Here is a 27809-nt window from a genome sequence, read left to right on the forward strand (position 1 = left end):
GGAGGAAAGGGATATTTTTTTTTTACTTTAAATACTTAGATTCTGATTAGTTTAAACTAAATAACAGACAGTGTCACTGTCAGCTTCACTTATATTGAAAGTAAATCGATTCCACATGTGGTTTTACCCTTAGCTGAATGAAATAATGACTTGGAGAAGGATAGTGCCGTAAAAAGGACAAAGCTGGCAGAGTCAGACATTTTAGGTGTGATATTTTCTGGCTGGGTTTTACGACTGAACTGTGGAGAGCTCTTTTAAGACGTGGATACGGGACAGCCAGATGGTTCTTACTATCGACCATAGCGACGCTGTCCATCTCGTAAAATTGATATTGTCCACAAGGGAGAACATCATTCCTGGAGTTGAATTCCAAAGCAGCAAAGCAGCTTCAGGAGAGCCAGTGTTGTTTGAGGTGCCTAAATGTACTGTTTTAGCTGCTAATAATTGTTTTTGCTCACTGTAAATGATCTCTAAACACATTGCAACAGTCATTAATTTGTCCTGCCTTGGCCAACACTTTTATTCTTTAAAATTGAAATAAAGAGCCTTAAGTGTTCATATCCCTTTTTCTTTACAGTTTGTTACATTACAACCACAAATGTCGACGTATTTTATTTAGATTGTATGTGATTGACCAACACAAAGCATTAAAAGGTTAATTAAAAAAAACTGTTGAATAGTATGGCATGCATTTCTAATCAACTTCATTTACTCTGACACCCCTAGATAAAACTGGATTTAGAGGTCACCCAAATTGTTTATACTCTTCACATATTTATAATTTATTCAGTGTAAGCTAGAAAGACTACCAGCTGTAATCGAAGCAAAAACCCATTGTCTGATGGGGGGCTAAATGTAAAAACAGGCAACAATTTTTACATTCATTTAAAAAAAAAAAAAACAAGTATCCAAAATGATGCAGAATTTAATTTTTGTACATGACATGATCCCAGCAAAATTGATTGGTGTTTTTGGATGTAACATGGAAAATTGTAAAAAGGTTCAAGGGATTTGAATACACTTGCACAATGCTGTAGGTGATACTAGGCCATTTAAAAACAAGAAATACATCAAATAAAGAAAAAATATAAAATAAAAGGAGTGTTTTTGATTATTGACTAAACTTCTTTACTTAAAAAAAACAAACATGACAGTGATTAGCTTTCTCAAGTTAATGAGTTGTTTGTCATAACAAAAGAAGAAAGAAAGAAGAAACTCAGCTGAAAAAAAGACATCCGGATATCCTGAGAGAAGATTGAGATTTTGTGTACGCAAAAGAGGAAAGATGCCAAATCATCCATCTAAAAGGTTCATTTTCTCAAACCATCACTTGATGTTCACATTAGCCAAGCATCTTTAACTTTTTAGCATATGACGAACAAAAACTACCTCATCTAGTCTCAATGTATTTATTCCCTACAGCCCCTTTAATTTCACAATGGAAACGAATGGCTTCCTCTGGTGATAAAAGGCAATCATGTTCATCCTTGAAAACAGGCTGTCTTCACTGACATTAATCTTAGATTTAATGAAACGTCGGAGGCATCCTAATTCTAGAAACTGCATATCTGATCCGGCGTAGATTGGGGATGCAGAGACAAACTTATGTGTTGACTTAAATGTGACTGACTTGAGATCTTGCAGTGATTTGTTCGTGCATTGTCTGTTTTGTGCAGTACTTTTGCCTGTCATATTTCCGACCATAATTTAGACCACCAAAATGAATGTGACAGGGTCCAAAGAGAAGCAGCTGTGCACAACTGAATGAATATACATTTGCATAAACGCATTGCTCATGTGCTTTGTTATGATAAACCTCACCAACCCTAAGCAAGTCAGTGGGGAAATTACCCACGTGCCGCTTAACCAGCACTCTGTGGCCCAGAACTGTCAGGCTGGGGGTTCCCTCTTGCTCTCTGAGGTTTCAACCAAGCTCCGTGCATTTACACAGATCTTCCCTCTGAATAAATATGCTAATCTACTTTCAATGCGGAAATCTCTCGCCGCTGATTAAAAGTAAAACAAAGAGGATACTCTGTGAATCCCTTGGAGACTTCTGTCTGTTTGTGAGGGGAGAAACGCAAAGCCTTGTGTAGCTCACACACTAGTGTGAATGGCTCCAATGGAAAAGCTGTGGAAAACATGGAAAGAGGGTGTTTCAGTGTAGCTCTTATTTTTTTAAACCCTTTTATAGTGACTATAAAATGTCTTCCAGTGATTGATTACCAAACACAACCTCTGTGCTTTTATCAATTCTTATTTCCAGGCTGTCTGATCAAGTGTGTTTAACTCCTAAAAGAAACAAAATTGGAGAAAATCGGAAGATGAAAACTATTAGACTGGAATGTAAATTTTCTCCTTCTTTTTTATGCAGTTAACATAAAAAAAAATATTCTGTTGAGCATTTTAGCTGCATCTATTTTTCTCAATGTAAGAGAGAACAGTTGAAATTATTGTTTAAACAAAATGTACCTCCTAAAAATTTAATTACTATGCTTTCTTTCAGTAGAAATTACCTTTTAATTATATTTTTTCTAACTTTTTCATCTCAAAAATGAAAAGTATTCTTAATCAGAGTGTATTAGCAAATCAGTTAAACCACTGGAATATTGATCTGCTCGATGAAGCAGTAGAGGGGGTTGGAAATCAGTCTCAGCTGGTTTGGTGTTAATGAAAGTAATGAGGCCAGGATCAGCGACACTCCTGGTAGAGCGAGAAGATACCTGGACCCTACAGAAGTTGCTTGGGCCATACAACACCACCAGGATGGCACATCAAATCATTGCCACTGCCAGAAGGTTTGCTGCGTCTCCCAGCACAGTCTCAAGAGCAAGGAGGAGATTTCAGAAGACAGGCAGCTACTGTAGGAAAGCTGGACAGGGCTGTCGGAGATCCTTAACCCATCAGCAGAACTGCTACCTGCTCCCTTATGCTAAGAGGAACAGGATGTGCATGCGTGTCTCCAACAGGACCGTTAGAAACAGACGGTGGCCTGAGGGCCTGACCTCCTCTAGTAGGCCCTGTGCTCACTGCCCGGCACCATGGAGCTCGACTGGTATTTGCGAGAGAACATCAGAACTCCCAGGTTCGACACTGGCGCCTTGTTATTTTCACAGGTGAGCGCAGCTTCAGTCTGAGCTAATGTGACAGACAGGAAAGGGTCTGGAGAATCTGCGATGGACATTATGGGGAGGCATATTCATGAAGAGGCGTCCAGACCAGTTCAGAATAATTGATGGCCCATCAGGTTGACTGGCCTTCACTCTTCTCTGACCGAAATCCAACAGAACATCTCTGGAACATCATGTTTAGGTCCATCCGATGCCATCGGGTTGTACCTTATGGTGTCCGAGAGCTCAGAGACGTCCCGGTCAGAAGAGATGAAGAACCCATCCATCATCTCATAAGGAGCATGCCCGGCGTTGTCAGGCTTGGATACAACCATGCAGGGGCCATGCTAACTACTGAGTGCCATTTTGAGTTGCTGCAATGACATTTCAGCAAATTGTGTATCAGTTTTACAGTTTCACCGTCTCTGTGAATTTGGATTAAGCCCTTGGTGGGTTAATAATTTTCATCAGATTCTGTGGCATCCTTTTGTTCCCTCCACATGAGAATTCCATATCCGTATTAATGTCCAATAGGGTATTTTTTTTTTTTCAATTGAGATTTTTTCGAGCAGTGTTTGATTGAATTTATCTCTTGCAGGATCAAAATGTAAATGTCAACAGTTGCATATACTGAATATTTAGATAAGTACAACTAAAACATTTTGCAAGGCTGTTTCGTGACATTTTTTACAGTATGACATTTTTCTGTTTGAGAACTGCTCTCCCTGTGGCTTGACTACGCCGCCGTGCCCTTTGTGTACACTATAAATCTCTGTTCCAGCTAAATAAAGAAAGCACCAGCGGATATTACATAATGTCTGTGTCTTAACAGTACGGACTTATCAGCGTTTTCCCTCCTGTGTGCTTCTCAGCTGTCTTTAAAGTTCAGGGCTTCAGTATCACTCAGGGTCACAGATGGTGGAGGCCCACTGTGACCTCCCACAGCTGCACTCTCTTTCTGTCTGTCTCTCTGGAGAACTGTTGGGGACTTTAATAGATGCATCACCAATGATCCATGGCGGTACGCTGAGAATAGATGACATTCTGAAACTTAATCAGAAAGTACGTTGTTTTATCTTGAAAACCAGCAGAAATCAGTCTAATAGTGCACAAACCTACAGTGCGTAGCAAATGAGTTCAGATATTTTATAACATTACAGCCAGAAACAGGATTTTATGTGATAGAGCAACACAAAGAAGTGCGTGATTGTGCACTGGGTTGAAAAGGTAAATCTTGAAAATAGTGTTGCACGCATTCGTATTCAGCACTGTTTCAGGCAATACTTCATAGAGCCACTTTGCACTGATATTATTGTCTGGTCTGTCTCTGCCAGATTTACACGTTTTTTTTGTTTTTTTTGCCAATTTTGCTTTGCAACATAGCTTAAACTCATTTAGATTGGATGAAAGGCATCGGTGAACACATTTTCTCACGTCTTAATAAAGAATATCAATTGGATTAAGGTCTGTGTTTTGACATGGGACATATTAACCCATTATTTGTATCCATCCCTTTCTATTCTAGCTTTGGTTGCATGTTGTTCTGCAGAGGGGTGAACCCCAAACCTCCGTCTAAATCCTTTTGCAGCATTTAACAGGTTTTCCATCAGGACATCCCTGTAGGTACCGTTTTACCCTGACAAGCGTGCCTATCACAGTTTAAGATAGACATGCCTACAGCACGAGGCTGCCACTATCATGTGGGACAGTGTGTTTAAGGTGATGTGCAGAGCTAGTTTTGGGCTTCATTCTCCATTTTATTAAAATGTTCATTCATATGTAGAAAGGCCAAACACACCCTCCTCCATGTGTTTGCTTTGTCTCCACCTGGCCCATGGGAATTCCTATTGCTTTTCTTTAACACATTTTATTTTTTCCACTCTCCCAAAAATGGCCAGGTATTTGGAGTGCATAACTGATCCTGTGGACCTCTTCTCCCCTCTGGGCTATAGATCTCATCAGCCTAGCCAGAGTTACCTCTACTAGCCTTCACTTACAGCATACAGCCTGTCAGTTGTGTCAAAGTCTACACGTTTTCAGGTGATGGCCTGAACAGTTGTCCATCAGATGTTATTGGCTTGGGATATTGTTTTATAACCTAACCAACCTACAAGCCACTTTGCTTTGGTCTGTCACACAAGCGTTTGTAATAGTAACGCATACTTTTGCAATTAACTACAGATTTGTGTCAGAGTTTTGTGTGCAGCTGGTCATTAAATAAGTTATTGTGGAGAAGTTGCCCTGATTACCCTACTCTCTCTGCTTTAAATAGTAAAGTTATTTGAGTCAGTATTTTTGTTAGTTTATAATAAAAGCATGTGCAGATCCATTGCACCAAGAGGCAAAATTTGTGTCTCTTGAAACCACCTGGCAAAAATTGCCCGCCTTTTCTGTGATGCTTTGCTGTTGAAAATTTATAGCCATGAGAGAATGAGTCAGTAAATGTTAAAGTCAGTCAAAAAAAGGCAGGTGTGAAGAAGATACAGCTTGATCTTTGAATTCAGCTGATGGGTCTGTGAGAGGCAGTATTGTTCCTGACCTTAACCTTGTAAACAGCAGCATTCCTGCATTGCCAGGTAAAGATTTACTGCACTTCCCATGACAGCAGAGTCAAGTTCACAGAAAGCACCAAAAGTAGGCATTTTACAAAAAAAGCAGTGTTCAACTGCATTGACTGTTAAACCCCTAAATATCTTCCAATTAATTCAAATGGCTTTAGACGTAACCTAATTGGTAAATATAGTCCACCGGTCTGTACATTAATGTAAGTTTAAATAGAGCTGTTCTGTGAAGATCTAAGACATTTGTTGTTCTGACTAGATAACTTCCTGCAGACTAACAAACACAACCAAATTTTCAGTGATGAACTTTTTCAGAAAGCAGGATAAACATTATCTCATGATTTGTGTCTGACTATTCGCTGTTCAATCTAGCACAGCCTACCAAGTATGTCTTTCCATCTTATGTCAAGCAGCCCATGGTTACACTGGAGGAGCTCCACAGCTCATGTGTGATCATTTATGGACCTGACCACTTCATAAATCTGGCCTTTATGCAAGAGTGGCAAGAATGTGCTGAAAAGACATCCCCTCCTGCAATTTACCACATAAGATGCTCTGATCCAGTGAGATGAAAATGTGAGTTTCTGACTACATGCTAAAGCCTGTTTGGAGGAGAATTAACACCCTCAGCACATCTTCACAGTGAAAGTGGCAACACTGTGGTTTGGAGATGCTTTTCTACAGCAGAAACAAGGAAGCTGGTCAGAGCTGATGGGAAGATGGATGGGGCTAAACACAGGGCAATCCTGGAAGAACAACTATCTTATAACGAAGAATTGGCAAATCTTCAAATGGGCGAGGCTGACGGAGCAAAGTACTTCTTCAAAATATTGGCTTGGGAGGGATGAATAAATTTTTTTTGTAAGCAATTTTGGAAACTATAATTTACTTTACAATTAGGCAAAGCATGTGTTGGTCTATCAAATAAAATCCCATTAAAATACATTGAGGAGATTGTGAAATGACAAGACGCGACATAAGAAAAGGAGTAAACCTGGAATCTTTGACTGATATGGGTACGGCTGTAGCTCCAAAACATTTGTACATTTTAGCAAAACAACTGCTATCATTTCTGGGGTGTTATCAGAGTTTGTGACTCTGTTTTTCATTCTGTCTATCTATTTTCTGCCAAACCTCTGCTGCACTTCTTTGGTCATTGCTGAAATAAGCTGTTTACGTCTGTGATGATATATCAGCATCGTTAGGGATTTCTGACCAAAATATCTGCTTATAGGCATTACTTACTAACTGGGACCACAGGCTGAAATTGTGGTGTGAATTAAATAAATTGTAAAATACTTGAACGTTCGGAAGGAATTTCTCCTCTTTGGTCTGAAGAAAAGTTAAACTTTGGATTTTTAGGGGATGTCACTGTCAAATGACAGAACAACAGAATTTCCAAAAACCCAACATTTCTAAAAAGATACCACACTTTGTGTTTATACTTCTGTCTTACCACATATGTTTTTATGTGAAATAAAAATAGTGAAAGTCATTTTTTTTCTCCATATGTTTTGCACAGTTTAGCTCAACTGTTTTGACAACGGAATAAAACAATGGAGAAAAAGAAAATAGCCCACTCTGTTTGCCTGCAAAGTGCAGAGACAGAACCTGGGCATCGTGGAACTTCTTGATTCAAGGCTGCGGAGAAAATTAATTTTCATTAGGCTGTGCCAATTTGCTTGCTTCCCATTTATCTGCAGAATAACAGGTGCCAGGTCTGTGACATCATGCTCTAAATTTATCATTTGTGCATGCAACTCAGAAGAAAAAGCTCATTGCTGGCTTGAAAAATTCCACACATGGAAAGATGGAAAATGACTTGTGGTTTCCTGAGTGCAGAGGCCAGCTTGGCGGTTTGTCAGGGAAAGCAAAAAGAAGGGGGAAAAAAAGATGCCTGGTAGTATTTCTGGACTTCTCTTTGTATATACAGTGATTTGTCAAGGTTGGGAAAACATTAGAGAACTATCTGGATAACCTGCTCTGAAATCTTTAAACATTTTCATCTTAATTATTGTAGCCATGTCTTTTAATAATGCCTTTCAGGCTTGTACGCTGAATGAGCTCATCGTGCTCAACAGTTCCCAACTTCTCTTGGTATGATTTATTGCAGAGTGTAAATCATATGTCCACTTCGCATTGTGCTACTTCACAGTGCTGTTTAATTCTCCTAATTTTATGTTTTCCAATAAAAGGAAACTGGTTTATACTTTTGATTCCTAATAACTCCATTCAGCCAACTGCAAGTAAAGTGGCTAGTAAAGACTTTATTGGACAATTTTGCTAAAACGACCACATTTATTTTCTGTGCATGTGTTTGTGCATGTGTGTGTGATTGGTGAGGAGTTTAGGCCTGTGATTTGTAAACTAAGTGGAAGGAGACAGGGGCAGCTGCGTGAGGATGACGTCCGGTTTAACAGGGAACATGTGTGTGAGTGTGCGGGATCGTGTGTGAGAAGGGACACAAACGCTACGCGGTTGGTCCAGCACTCAGCTGCCACATAAACGGAAATGCAGAAGCAAGACTTAGGAAGTAATGAGCCATGAAGATACATACTGCTTCAGGGCTCTTTACACTGAAAAACAAACAGTCCCCTGGTTTGATTAATTAGGAGCAAATAACATACATTTTGCAATTTCTCCTGCCCCTCTCCTGTATTTGGACGTGTAGCTCATGCTAATTATTCATTTCCATGACCCAAATTGTGTAGCCAAAATGTTACTGAAGAGGGATGACGATATGTTTGGAATGTTGAACTAGGGCTTCGATGTGTAACATAATGGGCACCAAGACAACGTAGCAATAGCCAGGTTTGTACGGAGTAAGGAATCTGTCAAAAAGATTTGTGCAGATTCTAAGTCGAATTGGTATTGTCATGATTTAGGTTTTTGTTTATTTGTTTTGGACTTTTCTGGACTAATCAGTTTCCACTCCCCTCAGCCAGCAGTCATCTGTCCCCATGCAATTAGCTCAGTCCACTCCTCAGTCACCTGTCTCCAGTCAATCAACTCCACCTGCTGCCACCAATTACTGTCAACTCTGCTCACCTGTTCACCTGCCTACTTATACCTGCCTCAGTAATTCTCTCACAGTCAGAACATCTCGTCTTGCTTCTTGTGTACTACCAGTTTCTATGTGCTCAGCCAGTTGGGTTCTTCTGTCCTGTTGTGTTCAGCCCACACTGCTTGATGCTGCCTGTGTCTGCGTGCTGCACAAAGCCTGCCTGTTTCCCTGTGAGTACCGGCTGCTTGCTCTGCCATTCTGGTGGAGCCTCGGTACATATCGCCTGTTCTGGTCAGCCCCTGCCTTCATCATCTGGTTTGTCTTGTCACTGCCTGCAACCCCTGCTCAGTCTGATTCTGCTTGCCTGTCTCACCTGCCACCACTCATCCATCCAGTCTGGTTTTGTCTGCATGCTTAGTCAACCACCACTCATCTCAAACTTTTTTTGAAATGTACTTTCTGTTTGGCTGATTATCTGGTTCTCAAACATTAGTCTTTAGTATTTTTTTTTTCTCAGAAACATAATGTACACAAAATTCTGCTGTCTCATTTGTGAGTCTGAAAAATGTTGTTGGTTAGGATTTTCTTTATGCGAGTATGAATCTGAAAGCTGTCCAAAGTCTTGTGAATACAACCCTATTTTCTACAACTACAAGTCTACACTACTGTGGACACAAATTCAAGTTTGTGGGTATGAGTAGAAAAGTGTTGAAATGACACCATAAGGGGGCTTTATCGAACAAGGAGGTAGTCTGCAGCAGTTATGGCAGGCCATTTTTAATATAAAATTGGCTCTATGACCTTGCATTCCAGATATCTGAAATTAATTAGACTTAGTTAATCGAAATTTCTTAAATTGCTTGTGTGCCCAACATATAATTAACATGTTGCTTTTTATGTGCATATTTGCAAAGGATAAATACACAGTCTAGTGAAGAAGTAACTCATACCTTTTTATAATGCTGTTAGCAAGAGAATGTTTTGATTCACTGGCTCTCTGCCATTTTGTGTCTGGCGGTGGCATTTTATGGGCAGGGAGAGGCTAAGCCCTGAATGGCAGCGGTTCACATGCATGTACATATATGCACGTACCTGCATGTTCACGCATGGCCGGACCAGCTATTTAAACAAGACTGGAGAACAACACAGAGATGGTGTGTGATATCATACCATTATCCATCTAAAAATATACCTTTTACTTCTTCACAAAACTATTTTTTTTATTCTTTCTATCTGAACTAATGACATTTAGCTTATTGCTCCTTTAAAAATTAAACAATGTTAGAGGGATTTTTTTATGTTTCATAAATATTGATGTATTTATTTTAATACATAATTGCTTTAAATAATCATGATTTCTGTATCAACCAAAACAACTGTAAGATGTTTAGCTTTTCTAGTTTTATGATGCATGGAGTCAGCTTTTGTTTTACAGGTCATGACTATAAAACAGAATCAATTAAATTTTATTTATATAGCATCAATTCACAACACACGTCATCTCAAAGCACTTTAAAAAGTCAAATTCAATCAAATCTCACAGACAGATTGGTCAAAAATAGTTCCAATATCTAGGGAAACCCATCAGATTGCATTAACTCCTCCAGAAAGACTTTAGAGCGGTGCTATATAAATGCAGTTTGGTTACTTAAGCCAAGAGCATTTATTCAGGTTTGGCTTACTCCTCCGCCTCTTTCAGTGGCCTCACAGGTTTCCCACAGAAATTGTAAGGATTCCAGATGTTGCAGGGAGGCAAAAAGTCTAATCCAGATCTCGGCTAGCAGCTCCAACCTCTACATCCTCAGGTTGACAGAGCGTGTGGAGCAGCTCACATCAAGGTGTCTTTCTGCAGTGAAGCGAGGCTGCATCTGACCATGGTACTGGAGATTTACATACCTGTGCACTTCCACCTGTGCCCAGATAACAAAATAAACAAACACAAAAACACAGAGCATGCTGTTTTAAAGAGTTTCTGTGCTAGGGCAATGTACAAATGTCCAAAATTACAAAGCCTGACCTGCTTTTTAATCACAATATAAAATATGAATAAAAAAGCATTATACCAAAGAAATGTCATCTTTAGGGGTGTGCCAATATCAAAACATCACAATATTCCACTTTAAAGTGAAATCTGACTTTTGCCATCCTGCTTTTCAGGGGAAGTAGGTGTTAAATATCATTGTGAGCCCTAGATATTAAGGTGAGTAAGTTAAGGTTTTTACACTGCATCTATGATTACAACATTTGAAGTAAGAAGGGAAGTAGTTCTTGAGGTGACCTGCTGGGTTGACAGAATCAATGTAAGAGACAGCTTATCAGGCATCTGGAAATGCTTACCAAAGCACTGAAGAAGCCTCCAACACTGAAATCATTATTGGCGCTTGATAGAAAAAACAATAAACTAACAAAGTGACAGACTACACTGAATTAGGCTTCCGCTTCGGAGTTTCCTTATGGGCTAACTGAAAGGTAATTTTAAAGTTTTCTTTTTGAATCTGTGCAGTACTTGAACATCTCTAGTTGAAAATCTAAATGCTTTAGACTGACCAGGCCTAAACTGTAATATTCTACTCTGAGCAAAATGTTTAAGATATATTTTGTGATTTGTGAAACCTTTTTATTCTATTTGTAAAAACACAAACATTTCAATATATATATATATTTTTTTTACATTTACTCTTTCTTTGAAAACAAAAACCTCCTTTGTGTATCTGCCTATTGTTTCAAATGGCATTTGAAGACATGATGCCATAGGAAAATAATGCTCCTGTATCACCCTCCTATGCTTTGAACGTTGCATACGTAATTTAATCCCCATATCAAGTGAATTTACACAGATTTTTGGACAAAAATTATGTCACATGACTGGACTGTCAACCATCATGTATTTCACTCATTTGATGTGTAACTGTGAGGTGGCATGACTACAACGCAGATATTGCAGCAAATATCTGTAACATTACTTGATCTCACACAGTGCTATGCAGATGCTTAACTCGCCTCGGGTTGCTGGATGCTTGACACCATAAGTGTAACTGCCCTCAAGTACTTTCTGATAAATATGGCTAATTTTCATTTGACAATTTGGGAGCACTTTATTGAAATTATTGAAATGTCAATAAAAGATCATTGAAATTTCATTGCTAATTGGTCACTTAAGTATTTAAGATAAACAACAACTGAAATAGGGCAATGACGTCATGGAAAAGCTAATTACCTGGTCGCGGCGCAACGGAAGACTTTAAATTTGACACCCTTGGAATTGAGAGTGTACACCCTGTCTTAAGAACACTTTTTGTTTTCTATGTAACAGCATAAATGACAAGATGGGAACGTGTTTTGTCAGCAGCTGCAGGTTGTTTCAAAATATTACTAAATTATTTTTCTTGTGTTATCATTGTAAACCCAATATTGTGTTTCGTCTAATGAGCTGGATGGATCGTTACACCTCTACAGTCACCAGAGAGAAAAACAAAACAATAGAAATTACTACTGGAGTACTAAAAAGGTCACAAAACAGTACCTGATGGCTGCAGTATTAGTTATGTCACACTCTGTATAAGAAGATACACTGTGTTTGAGCCAGAGCTTTTGGAAGCAAAAAAGCCAGGGTATTGATAAAAATACAAGACAGACCGTTCTAGTCTTCATCCTTGCACACTGGTGTCTTGGCGACTGTTGCCGATGAGAGCATGTGCAGCTGCATATAGTGTAAACTACTATCTGTTATCAATCTCCCACAATTCTGCAAGCTTCTACTCTTGGAACTCCATCAAATCTCTGGGTATGTGATTTTCATCTTACAAAAAATCCCAAGATCTGTTTGAGAAAAAAACACTACATGCAGAAAAATCTCTGACTCAATGAAAATGTATACTGCTGTGTCCTGAAAATCAGGAGTTTATGTAGCATTTGTTGACATAATTTCCAATGAAACTTGGATGTCCTTTACCACAATAAGAAATACTCAAAATCACCTATAGGCCTACCACATACAATAAAGAGCAGATATGCATCCATTGAAATTAAAATAACTTAGTGCAGTTATTAAATTAACATCTGCCAATGATGTATACTTTTCCTTTATTTTCTTCTTGATTATGGCACATAATACACAATATGTTGCTTAGCAATGTTATCAGCCACTATTCCCACAGAATATTCATAAATGTCATTTTGCTATGAATCATTTCAGTCATTTGGAGGAAAATTCATGAAACAGAGAAGGGAGATTCCACTGGAGATCATACTCTAGGTTCACACTGCAGATTTAATTTTAAGCAGCTGTTGTGTTATTTTGTTGTTTCATTCTTGGTCAGACACTTAACTTTATTTTCTCTCTGGGAAGATTCCTCTGGAAACATAAACATCAACTTCCTGTTTGAACTTGCTTGCTTATGTCACCCCTCTGTATATCATAAATGTGTGATTCATGCACAGCTATCCTGTCAGCTCTATTCGTTGGTGATTGCTGTGGAGCTTTTATAAACCTTAACGCATGCTGTACATCCTTCGAAAAAAATGATAGGACTTAGTTTACTGTGAAACCCGAGAACTAAAGCTGCTTGAACAAGACCTAAAATCAATTAACATGTGTATATTTTACATCTGTGAGTGTAGGAAAAAAAAGAGAAATGGAGTGTGTTAAATGTAACTGTGATTAAATTCTCGTTGCTCTAATAGAATCCAGGTGCAGAATAGTGCTTTAATTTTTTTTCCCATGCATTTTTTGTGGGCAACGCAGCCTTAACAAATTTAGAACTGACAGCATTAGATGCTTTGTCATTCAATTAAACAACAGCCATATATATACTGGTCATACCAGTTTTTCATTCTTCAAGCCACTTTATGTAAATGTTGACCTCGGCAGACGTTAAACCTGTGTATGCGTCTCATGTTTTATTTTGTCTTTTACAGTATTTTGAGAAAACGAGTCATATCAAACTTCCACATGGATTACAAATCTGCTGTTCATAGTTAATCTGAATTTTGGAAAATGGAATGTACATAATTATTCTCCATATAGGGAAACAATGATTTTTTTTTTTATAAAGCACAGTCCATACGAAAGGAAGAAACCATGACGTTATAATTGATGTCCCACTAAGAAAACATAATTAGTGGCCACCTTTAATGTATTGGGACCAAAGTCATCTCCTCCGTTCCCAACCACACAACCTAAAACCAGATATAAACCACATGTGAGACTCCTCTGGAAAAACGAACTCGATTTGGGAATATATGGTCAGGAAATTTATAGCACATGTATACGACGAGCCCTCAGGGACCGGAATAGAGGTGGAGGGGAGATCTCCCCAACTCCCCAAATCCCTGTTTCCATTAGGCTGGGTAGTGCAGTCTCCCAGACGTTTCAAGGGGGCCTGGTGTAAGACCTCCTGGCCGACAGCATGACCCATTCATGGAGCAGGAATCAGTTTCCTCACAGCTGGGATTTTCCCCCAGCAGCCACAGGACAAACATTCCACATCAGTCATCAGACATGGATGGAGGCAACACACACATAGAAACTCTACAATGCAGTTGAGCGCAAGTAAATATTGGTGTATCTCTATGTGTTAATCAAAGCTTGGGAAGGGGGAAGGAGATGATAAAGAGCAGACAGAAACTCATCCAGAGAAGGTTCAGTTTTTCAGGGAACCAAGTGCCTCTCCGAAGCCAACTGTCCAAAACAAACAAAAGGGTGAGTCAGCGTAGGGAAAACATTCCCAAGCTAACTGATGTTTCCTTCCCTTGCATCTGCTGTTACTTCCACTGCCAAAGACTGCTCTAGAGGCTAAGACATTGTCTGGCTAACATGATGTTCAGCCTGATAAGGTTCATCTTTATTCTACAATATATTTCTTTTTAGAGTACAGAAGGAACAACACAGTGCTAGGCTCTCTGGTGATTCATATTGGAAGAGGTCAAAACCTCACTGCTGTGTATTTCTTCTCTCACTTTTACATAGTGGGTTGACAGAGATTCTCTCGAAGGTCTCTGTTTCCATTTCCACCTTGATTGATGCCTTAATGATCACCCATCTATAAGATATCCAGTGTTGCATTGTTTAGACTTACACTTTAATGAAAAGCTGATAAAATAAATTAAGATATCTGGAGAACTCTGTATGTGCATGCATGGATATATGAATGCATGGGTGGGTCGGTGCGTCTTTCTGGGATAGAAAACAAATCTCTACTCGTCTACGGTCTCTGGTCTTGATTCACAAATTTGTTGTCTTATGACTATGTGACAGAATCACATAGACCTGGATAAATGTGAATCTAGAATTGTTTTGTTCTTTCACAGTGATTGAGCAAATTTAAAAGGTTTGCTTCATGACAAATGCACACATACAAACATCTATGCTTTAAGAGTATTCATCTGTCTACCTTCTTCTGCTAATCTGAGATCAGGCAGCAGAGATATTATGTCGAGGAAGGAACCCAAAAATCCATCTATGCTGCAACACTCTCCATCTCATTCTGGGGGAATCCAGTACATTTCCTGCCCAGAAAGTATACACATATACAGTTATGTTCAATGAATTAGAATATGGGTTTAAATGGGTTCATTTGTCAGATTAAAAGTACCTTTTGTAAATAACCTTTACGCAAGAATTAAACATTTCATTAAGCCCACATTTATCAATCAAAAATGTATTTTAGAAAATTTTGATGTAATATTCAAAACTTAATGGTAGAGTTGGTGATTTTTTCTGGAAGTTACCCCATGTCCCTTTTTGGATAACTGCGCATGTGCAAGACCCTCTTACCTTGCTCTTCCGCTCTTCAGGGGAAAAAAAATCTTCTAAATCCACTCTTATTTCTTTCTACTGTGGCCTTCCTCTTAGTCTCATAAACTTGTACGTGGTTTGCTTATTGCGAATGTCAGCCATGTTTAAAGTATATGGTAAGAGCAGCAGAGCTACAATGAATGGCTAACACAGAAGCTAACCGTTAAGCTAACTGCTAAGCTAACCAGATACATAAACACTGGAAGTGCGCATGCGCAAAACTAGCCACAACTAACAAGGAACGAGCACGCACATTGGCGTTATGTGAGCGCGTCAGAATGATTGGTATGTGGGACAACCAATAGATAAAGTGATACCCTGGGAACATGAGTGATTACCAAATTACCAAAACTCTGACAAATCTATGCCCTTCGGACCGAACGGCAGGGATTGGTTAGCGTTTCTACAGGTCTGCAGCTCCCACCAATATCATTTTTTACGTTCAATATAATTTTAACGTTCTTTTTCTGAATACATAATGTATTGACTACTTTCAGGATGAAAGGATATTTTTTTCCCAGTATAACAAAAAGTGTTTTTGAACAGGATTACCAACTATAGCTTTAAATGTCGTGTTTTCATAATGTGTAAAAAAATATATATATCATTGTTATTAAAAAAGAAAAGGGGGTTTAAAACATCAGTCTGTGAGTAATTAATCTATATAATGTGTTTACTGTAGTTAACTGTGTTACTAAAACAAATTGATGTTTTAATAATATTCTAATTTATTAAAATGACATGGACTCCTGTTAGTTCTGGGTCTTCCCTAGAGTCTCCACTCAGCAGGATCAAATGTTCAAACCACCTCGACTGACTTCTTTAAACGTGGAGGTGAAGAAGCTTTACTCTGAACTTCTCCTGAATGATGAAGATCCTAACTTTTTCTTGCAGGCTGAACCACATCCCTGCTGCTTCACACTCTGCTGCGAACTTCCCCAGTACATACTGATGGTGGTGGCTAAAGATGCTAATAAGGACCCCAGTCATCTGCAAAAATCAAAGATGAGACCCCTAGGTTTCAAAATCAGACACTAACCTCTTGACAAATATGCCTTGAGATCCTTTCCATGAACTCCACAAACAGGACCAGTGATAATTGGCAGTCAACACGGAAATTGCTTGGATTCTAAAACGACTGGGTAGCTCTTAAACGCCTTTCTTGCACCCCATATTCCCAAGGGATCTCCCGTTAAAGTTTCCTCAATAATAATGTAACAAACTCTGTAGGATCAACAGGAGAATGTGATTAGAGGTTGTCCATGTTTACTGGACAACCTATCTCCCACAATCCCCACGCAACTCAGTGAGGCTGAAGATCTGTTACACTGTTCCAGAGCTAGAACCACTCTGCTCCTCCTGGATCAGACAATCAGTCCGAGGCTCTTTCAAGCAGCCTAAAGCAGGGGTGTCCAACTCCAGTCTTTGTGGGCTTTATCCCATGTCAATTTTAGATTTGTCTCTGCCCTACCAATGCTGATTTAAATTGTCAAATTACCTCCTCATTAAGATGTTCAGAGGCCTGATAATTAACCTGATAATCATTTGATTTAGGTGTGTTTCTCTCGTCTTTATCAGCTCAGACGTTTTTCTTTTGGTAAACAACTCATTAGCAGATCTTTTAATTTGGTCTCAAAACAAAGTGGTGATGTATTTCTCGGCGCGTTACGTTTCTTCGCTGCTGTTAATCGTTTGTCCTTCTAAGTGGCAAAGTAGGTCTGTATTCTTACTGAAATGAGAAATTGCATCTTTATACTGACACAGAAAACTGGCCTAGTTAGCTCGCTCCTCTGACAAACTGTCAATCTCCACCCACTGACTCCATGTGTTTTCAATACTTTTAAACCTATTATAACAGTAACCCTAGCTGGTGCCCACAGAATGTCCTCAGCTGATATGATATCACGGGTCTCACATGATTCACCGCCTGCGTGGGCATACAATAATAGAAGAAAATTGCTGAAATAATTCTGGTAGAATGATTATTGAAGCAGTTGTCCTGCAGTCAGCCGCAGCAGCCAGCTGTAAGGGGGGGGGGGGGGGGGGATGTTTATTCTTCAAAGGCCCTCTTTTCTTTCAGGATTTCTGGTGCAAGATTTTATAATAACAAAAGTAAATGGCCTTGAAACTGAATCTGTGCTCTTGCTGAAGAGTTGATTTGTTCTAACTTATCCGGAGAGAACTCACTGAACTCCCATCAATCTTTAAAGCAACATGTAGCATATACCAAAAGTAAAATTGGGCTAAAATCTTTTAAAATACTAATACATAGTCTCTATTCAGAACTGACTAGGGACTATGTATTAGAAATGTGTGAGACTTTTGAAAACAGTTCAAATATAAAGAAATAATATTAGGATTTACTTCCCCCAGTTGCCCTAACGGGACTTATTGAGTACCAAAGAGTTTATGGATGAATTTTGTCAACTTATATATTTGGAAAAGTGTTGTTGATTATCGAAGACACTGAAAGGGTTTTTGCTTATTGAAAGGTGTTTCAAGACAGCCAAGCACTAGTGTGTATTTATGGCAGTGTGGTGTGGAATGGTTTGATAATGGTGATGCCTTCAAGTACTTTATGTAGAACTTAGTTCTCTTTTAAGCCTAATGTTGAAACTTTTTAGATGGCCTATAAAATATCGTTTAACTAACATTTACAGGCAGTAAAAAATATTTCTTTCACTTTAGCTTTTTTGTTCTCAATTAGTTAGGTAGGCCTTATAGTATGTGCACAGTTCTGTGAAAAAGTATTTACTGTCATGAACTAGAAACAGAAGACCCTGAATTCAGCCAGACAAGCAAAAGGTTGTAATGAAAAGGTGATTTATTAACAAAGCAAAAAAACCAAAAGAGGGCACTAAGCCAAAAAGCAAAGAGGCAGTGTCCAAAAAACTAAAACAGTCCACAGCCAACAACCTAAAACAAACTGGTCAGAAGTCAGGCTGGTCTAATAACAAAAAGAGCAGAACAGGTCAAATAATCCAGGTAAAAACTAACAGAATCAGGTTGGGTACAGGCAGACAGGCAAAACATAAAAACTGGCAGGATCTGACTTACCCCAGGCAGGGAAAAACACACACAATGATCGGGCAGAGTGCAAGGAACAGAGGCAGGCATAAGTAGGGGAGTGAGCAGGTGAAAGGAATCAAACTAATTACCAGACTAAGTGGAGCTGATCAGGGAAGTGGCTGGAGGTGGAACTGAACTGACTGAATAACTACCATGTGAAAACAGGTTAAACTAAAACAGTTCAAGAACCAATCTGAAACACAAAATAAATTACAAGACCCAACCTAAGATGGAACTCAAACCAAGACTGAAACAGGACACAAGCTAAAATAGAAAACAATAACCTAAAAACAGAAATTAAAACTAAGGCAGGAACTCAAACTATGACATTTACTGTCTCACAGATTTCCTCCTTTCTTGCTTTTCCATCACATTTAAATGTTTCAGATGCCCCCATTTTTTTAGATGAGACTAAAATAACCTAACTTAATACAATTTATTTCTTTTTTTTTAAATGAACATTGTATTTATTAAAGGAAACACAGCTATACTAATCAACCTGGCCCAGTCCGACACTATATTTGCACTTCTTCATGAAATAACTCTTGACTGCTTTTTTATTTAATTCTGCGAACCATACGCAGGACTGAGTATAGTTGGATCTGTAGAATCAAGAAATTACTGAAATGCAAACTTTATGACTACTTGGAGTAGGATAAGATAAACATGGAGGCTTTGTGGAAGGTGTGCCTCCTATTACATCTCGTGTAAAACTAACAGCCTGTCATAGATCATTGTAATATTTGGCATGGCATTATGTCTAAAACCAAAGCATACATGGAATTTAATGGTCTCTTACACTGGAGCTGAATTTATGGTACAAGTAGGATTTACTGGTACTTGCATTGCCTTTATTAGTTCTTAGAAGAAGTTTTGATATTACTGGCAAGGTAAATCTTAAAAAAATAAATGTGACCTAGTGGATGACTGAACCTGGAACAATAGCTGGTGTCCATTTATAATGTGTTTGATATACCTCTAAAGTTGATTACTTCAAACCCAAAGCAAGTCTGTTCCAGTTCAAAACTTGTTGGGATTAATAAACATTTTGTTTGTTTTCTTAACACATTTTTTTTTATACAAGGCAAGCATTTTTGGATTATGAGGTCTGGGTTGGCGAGAAATCACTGACTTTCCAATTTTTGACTCAGACTTCTGGGGAACATTTTATAAATTTTTCCAAATCCAGACTGAACCTCTGAGTAAAATTTAAATTGAAGTAATAATTACACCGCAAATGCAGAAATACAATTTGGTTACAACTATTTGTGTTGTTGGGACACGCCGGTGGTGCAGGGGTGGCGCACATGGTCCATGTATAGAGGCCTCAAGGCTGTTTATGCTTGACACACATATGTTCCGCGTGGAAATGAGACATGTGGGCACAATCTCTGCAGCATTTATGCTCTGTATAGCTTTACATTAGAAGTATTCTATTCATTAGAATTCTCCTAGGCTCGAGAGGGCAGCATTGTGTTCCTACACCAAGCGTACACAGTTGTTTCCAACATTTTAAAGCCTCTTACTTTCTTCTAATGGTAGGGATACACGGTACGATATTTTCAATCGTTGTACTCAGATACAGCTCAAACTGTAGGACAAAATCGCAGGGTTTGAAAGTTTACAGCTCACAATATCTGTTCTTACACTGTACGGCTCGATGCTCTGATGCGATCTGATTGCTCACACCGTACATTCAAAAACCTTCATGTCGGACTCAGTGCTGTAGAGATATGTCACTTGTCGGACTCGTCTATCCGGAAGCCAAACGTAGACAGTAGAAGAAGAAAAAGACAGGAATGTCAATGCTCACTGTTACATATGAGGCTCACTAGAACAAAACGCGCTGTCTTGGCAATTCTTTGAGTTGCTCCTCCATAGATTGACTCCATGTCACATGTACTGCTGCCATACTTCTCTCCACTGTTATGTTTTCTTCTGAGAAGAAGAGGAATTCCCTTGTTTGCCCATGCGCCTAGTGCCAGGTTGGAGGAAATTGGCTTGCAGACACTCCAAAAAGGTGTACTGTGTATGCCCACCATAAAAGTGCCTACGAGTTCTGTCCAGGAATTGTCAACAACTTGTTGATCGCAGTGATGTTTATGGGCCGAATCATAGAGATGCCTATATTTACGAACCTCCACTAGAAGGAGCTCTTCCTCGTCCGCCATGTTTTTCCACACTGGACTGTCTGCATAGTTGGCAATTTTGTTAAGTGCACAGAGCGGAAGCTTTTAGCAGTGCAGAGGAGCGTGGTAGCCAAAATGATGCAATATGGCCGCATGGACCAGGCTTTATGCCGGGCTCACACAGAGTACGCACCTATGGTGCGGGCACCGCAACAAACCCAAATCATTAAAATTAGTGTGTACACACACCAGCCACGGTGCAGGTGTGGGTCCGGTTACCAAGGCTTTGCAGCTATGCAGAAAATTCCACAAGCTAACTGGACGTTAGCTATATATATATATATATATATATATATATATATATATATATATATGTATATATATATTAGGGCTGGGCAAGTTAACGCGTTAATTTCGCGTTAATTCATTAGACTATTAACGGCGATATTTATTTTATCGCGCATTAACGCATGTTGCTCACATCATGCTTTCAGTCAGTGTCAGTCAGCACGCGCGCTGACTGCAGCGCGCTGTCACGGCAGCACTCTCCCCCTCCCCTCTCGTACATGGCTCAGCGGCGCCAGCCAATCAGCACGCAGGCTCAGCCTGGCCCGCGCACTCAGCTCTCACACAAACTTAATACACAAACAGCTGAGAGAGAACGCAGCAGCGAAAAAACATGAACAGAGGAAGTAGCACCGTTCGGCTTTATTTTAATACCGTAAATGAAATCAAGCTGTATGTTTTGTAAAAAGCCGGTTCATTTAAGTGGAAACACAACAAATTCATCTAAGCACGTGAAAAAACATGAAAACGTCGAGCCCCAGAAACGGAGAGAGGAGACGAAACTTCTCTCACTGCCCCGTTAGACCCACAGACGTCTCTGACTGAGGCGTTTCAGTCCTCCAGGGAACATCCAGGTAGATCAGTGGATGGATGGATGGATGGATGGATGGATGGATGGATGTTGTTACTGGAGCCCACACATAACATGTAATTAAGACCTTGAAAGAACCTAGTACATATATTAAAAAGTGTTATTTAAGATAAGATAACATTAGCTAATCCTTTTGTTATCCCACGACGGGGAAATTTATAGGATTAAAGCAACAGGCAGGTGCACACAACACAGACAAAATTACATAAGGATTGAAATATATAAGAGGTGGATTAGCGAAAAAACACTGAACATAACATTATTATTATTATTATTATTATTATTATTATTATTAAATTGTAATAATAAAATAAAAACCACAAAACCCAAAAGGTCAACAGTTTCATGATACATCAAGCTTAGGGACTGGCTAATATACAGCAGGTCAAAAAAGGCCATATTTTGGCTGCAGTGCTTGTTCTCTTATGAAGAAAAGATCAACTAGTGCACTAAATTCAATAGATGGGTTGAAAATATCCAGTATAAAATAAGTGCTACAAATGTTACAACACTTTTGTTCATATGGCAGCAGAACATTAAAATAAAAGTGCTCTTTACACTACTTTTGAATTCATTCTTGGAGTTTGTAAATACAATGCGATTAATCGCGATTAATCGCGATTAATCAGGGCGATTAATCGCGATTAAATATTTTAATCGTTGCCCAGCCCTAATATATATATATATATATGTATATATATATATATATATATATATATATATATATATATATATATATATATATATATATATAAAAACATTTTCATTATTTTTTTATTTTATTTTTTTGTGTGTGTACAGGACTGTCTCAGAAAATTTGAATATTGTGATAAAGTTCTTTATTTTCTGTAATGCAATTAAAAAACATGAAATGTCATACATTCTGGATTCATTACAAATCAACTGAAATATCGCAAGCCTTTTATTGTTGTAATATCACTGATTATGGCGTACAGCTGAAGAAAACTCAAAAATCCTATCTCAAAATATTAGAATATCGTGAAAAAGTATACTAGGCTATTCAACTAATCACTTGAATCGTCTAATTAACTCGAAACACTGCAGGGTTTCCTGAGCCTTGAAAAACACTCAGCTTGGTTCAGTAAACTAAATCACAAGTATGGTAGTGGTTAAGAGACGACATAAGATTCTCACAGTAACTGGTGTACTGACCATGGCATTACTGTCCTTGATTGGCCTGCCAATTCCCCTGACCTGAACCCCATCGAGAATTTGTGGGGTATTGTGAAGAAGAAGCTGAAAGACACCAGAGCCAACAATGCAAATGAGCTAAATGCCGCTATTGAAGCATCCTGGGCATCCATAACACCTCAGCAATGCCACAGGCTGATTGCCTCCATGCCACGCCGCATTGATGCAGTAATCTGTGCAAAAAGATTCCCAACCAAGTACTGAGTGCATTAATGGACATTTTCAAATGTTTGATTTTGTTTTGCTGTTATAATTTTTTTTTTTTACTTTGTTTTGAGGAAATATTCTAATATTTTGAGATAGGATTTTTGAGTTTTCTTCAGCTGTATGCCATAATAAGCGATATTAAAACAATAAAATGCTTGCGATATTTCAGTTGATTTGTAATGAATAACAGAATGTATGACATTTCATGTTTTTTAATTGCATTACATAAAATAAAGAACTTTATCACAATATTCTAATTTTCTGAGACAGTCCTGTACTTGTCTGTGACACAATTCAGCACACAAGATCATAGATGGGAAACTTGAGATTTACCCTACTGACTTGGTCCTCATTTTAAAAGCTTACAAATACTCGTCTTTCTTCTAAATCATTTTATGACATGAGATCCTCTGTTGTTCCTTGGGTAACTGTAAGCTACAGTAAAGAAACGATGCACAATCCTATCCGTATCAATATGGTTAACTGGGAATGCCTATGTTTTCTGCAGTACCTGAAGGCATCACGGTTTGTGCGTGGATCACTCCGCACACACAAACCCAGGAACACACATGCACATCTGGTGGGCAGTGTGGAAGCCTGTCTCTGTGCTGTCAATTTCTCACTATTATTTGTTTAACTGATTACCGTTTGAGTTGGATGGATATAGCTCTTTCTTTCTTTCTATTCTTTTTTTTTTATGCTTTTAGACTGTTTTGAAAGCCAGCGGTGACATGAAAAAAATTATCTTAAAAGCCGGGAAAAAGTGATTTAAAAAAAAAAAAAACCTAACAAACAACTTTTTAAAAGCTTTGTCCGGGACCAAACGGATTACATTATGCCAGAGTTCGGGTTCTGAGATGACGTCCAGAAGAAATTCAGCGAAGTTGAAGCTGCGGCGGTCTTTCAGCGAGCAGCTGCGGAGCTCCACGTCCAAAGCCTGGGATTTACTCTGGAAGAATGTCAGGGAGCGGAGACTGGCAGGTCAGTAACCCGCTTTAGGCGCACTGTGAAACCGACGCAGATCAGTGGAGTTAAGCGCGTCACCCACCGCAGTTGGCTAATGAGTGCATGGGTCAACGAATATAATCCCGCCGTTTTAATTAGTGAATGCCCCTTGCTTTATTAAAATGTATTTGAATGATCCAGTCATATTCGTCTGTGAAACGGTTTCCTACAGCCTCCTTGCTGCTACTTTTTCTTTGTTTGGTTTTATTTTGTTGTCCTGTTGTTCCTGAAGGTTGACATGTGATTTTTCAGTTACCAGCACAAACGCAGGTCATTAAGCATGTAATAGTACATGCTACTGTTCTGCTACATGGTTTAAAATTGCATTTGTTGTGGTTTTGAGAAATATTGAAATATATTAGGTAGAGTTTTTTTTTTTTTTATTTATTTGTACTTAAAATGCTTAACAAAAAACCTAACGTTATTTACAGAAAAGAAAACCCTGCCCGGGCTGCTTTGTGTCAATTTCACCGATACAAAGGATAATGAACCCACTCTGGCCGCAAGGGGGCGGTGACGAGTCATTTCAAACATTTACAGCATAGAACCCAAAGCAAGCCTACACTAATTGAAAATGAGCAATATTAATCTGTCATTAATAACGGTGGTGTAAAATTGTCTTTCTGTTCATAAAACAGATTTAGCAACACTACTAACTCTGTTTTATCTCGTGATGAGACTTATCCATTTATTAATTTTCTCTCGTTAAAATCTTATAGCTTGTCAAACGTTTTTTTAGTTTTCAATATGTACTTTTTTTTCTCTCGGTACATTGCAACAGTAAATAACATGTTTCTCATTGTCTCCCTGGGTTATCACAGAGAGCACATTAACCTTCAGCTGCTGTTTATTTATAGATATAAAGATAGATACCTGACTGCAAATAAACCAACCCAGACTGTTTCCTAGAAATATGATTCTAATGAAATGAACAATAGGCATTTGGCATGTGCACACAGCTGTTTATCAGGAAGACAAGCCTGCAAAGCATTGCTCAACAATATTATATGTCCCCCAACACACCCAACATCAACTCTATGTATCTTCAAACACATTAATTTAAATTTATAATAGAGTTTTCACCTGATCTGCTCAGAATTATGGTTAGGAGGTAAGATACTAAAAGGCTAATGCCGCCAGTGATGGTACAAGGCCGATGTCCTGGTCTTTTGTGCAGTTGCAAAGCTTTACCACTAGATGCAGTGAAATGACCACACCAGCACTGCACCTCATGTGGGAAAGTCACATGAAGTCCAAAAAGAAATGCTCGGTCTTCATCAGGAAGGCTGAAGTCATACTAATGGAGACCAGATGTTTTATGTGATATAAGAACTCGCTGGTGGGCTGTATTTGTTTAGCCTGCTCTAACTTTCCCACCAGCCTGTGTGTTTTGTGTGAAGTCTGACGTTTGCTTGGCGCTGTGGTGCTGGCTGTTAAGGGACCTCGCTGGTAAAGCAACTGAGAGCTGAGATGCTGGGGGTGTAGTAAACACATTAATCTTCGATCCTTTTATATCTGTGTATTAAAAGTGAATGATATAAGACTCCCTGTAACACTGAGCTGTAAATATACCCAGTAAATGCAACAAGGGCACATCTATAATACAATTTTTTACGAACTCAGAGAAGATCTCTCTTTGTTTTTTACATTTCCAGGGTGGCATAATTTAACATTTTTTGTATTGTTATTGGTTGGTTCACAGTGCATTGACATGCGAAACTAATCCAGTACTACAGGCAAAGGGCTAACGACTTCTTCTGCAAAGCAGCTGTTAGTGAAATCTGATGGAGAAGCTAGATGTGCATGGAATTTGGATCACATTTACACCATTGACAGCAAGTTTCCGGCTCATTGGAGATGAATTTGGCCAATCAAGTAAGAATTTCATGTGTGTCACATCACAGCAGATGACCTATTTATAACTGTGGACTGATGGATGGCTGCTGTCTCAGAGAGTCTGAGAGGGGTGCTCCATAAAAGCTGTCTGCCAAGGCACTAAAAGCAGCTTGAGATGCTGAATGACAAAGAGAAAACGCTATTTAGACATTTTAGTTTAAACTGTGATTGTCTTAAGAGTCATTAAGAAAAGAGCAAATATGACAGTGTGTTGAAGGTGACGTGTTTGTGATTAAAAGACGTTTGTGCCAAAACTAATTGCATTATGAAAGTGACAGATTTGCGCTGTCTCTTTACACTGACATAAGACTACATCATAAACATTTCACCTATTACAGGGGATCTTGTAAAATACTTGTTTCATAACGTAACACTTTGGCTTTCATGTGGGCATCAGCCATCGCCCACACACATTTAGGGACTATCATGGCATTAATACTGAAGCTGCACCAACTTATTCAAATCACATAGGTTGGGATTTCTGTCATTTATTTTTATGAAGCAAAAAATATGTTAGTATGTTTAAGGCAAATGCATTTTTAGTGTTTATTTAAATTGCTAGTAAAGTAAGATAGCATACTATGACAGTTAATGTAATACAGTATACACCCTATATTTATAGCTATTTAGATTTTGATACATAGACTTAGGTAAACATTTTAAAAAAAAAAAATGCACCTTTCAAATTTAGTTTTCAAGAACATCAAGAATTTTATGCTTCTGCAGATTTGCTCCTTAAATGGTCACGCAAGCATAACAGACTGGTGTGAATCCCCTGGTTGCATGGCTGCTAAGCTTAGCAGCAGTGCTCAGTAACAGGTGGGAGAGGGGCAGCGTTGTGCTTCTAATTGCTCCACACGTATAACTCTGGTGACTCCAGCACTTTCTCTGGTATCTCATTAAAAGACTTGAGAAAATAGAATGAAACCCGTTGCAGTTTTGAAATACGATGGTATAAACTGATCATAATAGCTGACCCAAGCACATTTTAGGTTTTTACAGAAACAAAGACGTCACATTTCATAAACTATACTACTGTCATTATTTTGTTTTACCTTTGTTCACGATATCAACAACCTTGAGGTCTCTGTGTGTATTTTAGCTTGTGGTTTTGGACCAGATAGTTGCAGTAGTCTAACTTTAAGAAAAAATGATTGTTCTTTTTTTTTTCCAAATCTAATGTTTATGTTTCTAGTTAGAGAAGCTGTTAAACACATAAATTATATATTAAAAAAACATATCAGGCTAGTTTCTTCAACAACACCTGAGGGATAAAGGATTATTTCAGCCAAATCTAATGTCACAATGGAGCCATTTTCATTAGACTTAAGCAGAAAGAGTGTAAGGTGGGCATATTTGTGGATCTTTGCGCCAAAAGTCAGAATTTTGAGTATTTTTTACTGCGTTGAAGGATGTTCCTGTGGAAAACAAAATACAAGCGCCTCTCCACTGTTATGCCCTTTCAGGAGGAGTGAGCGCTGCAAGTCTGTGAGTCTATGCAATCGGCTGGGTTTCCTTAGATAGAAAACTTTATTACCATTAACTGACTTTGTAAAGTGCCTTGAGGTTACATGTGTTGTGAACTGGTGCTGTATAAATAAAATTGAATTGAAGTTAATTTAGAGAACAGCATCATGACTAAAAAGTATTTTTTTTTTATTAAAGTCTGATACCCAATGTGGTTTGCGCTCTGAATTCAGACATTTGATGTCTCAGGAGTTTGGAAATGTTGTATCACACTGGGGTTATTCTTAAGATTTAACCACTGCAAAGCCCGCCAGAGTGGAACCATGACTGTCCAGAGCAGATTACATGTGTCTGCTGGGGGATCCAACCACATCACAGCTGCCTTTGCTGCCACACGTGGGCTTCGGGATGAACAC

The 27809-nt window shown here is 38.7% G+C and overlaps 1 protein-coding gene across 4 annotated transcripts in view; it reads left to right on the forward strand.

The window, feature by feature from the left end:
* Window positions 1-27809, forward strand: part of stard13b (StAR-related lipid transfer (START) domain containing 13b) — a 111358-nt gene that overhangs the window by 46564 nt on the left and 36985 nt on the right. Inside the window, exon 1 of one of the 4 annotated variants that reach the window (XM_036149662.1) lies at window positions 23585-24006. The exons of the other annotated variants lie outside the window; for them this stretch is intronic. Within the exon in view, the coding sequence (XP_036005555.1) occupies window positions 23883-24006 (124 nt within the window). The 5' untranslated portion in view covers window positions 23585-23882. Of the gene's footprint in view, window positions 1-23584; window positions 24007-27809 lie in introns of those variants that run through there. 4 annotated transcript variants of the gene reach the window in all.

Source organism: Fundulus heteroclitus, chromosome 18 (assembly GCF_011125445.2).
Source record: "Fundulus heteroclitus isolate FHET01 chromosome 18, MU-UCD_Fhet_4.1, whole genome shotgun sequence".
Lineage (NCBI taxonomy): Eukaryota > Metazoa > Chordata > Actinopteri > Cyprinodontiformes > Fundulidae > Fundulus > Fundulus heteroclitus.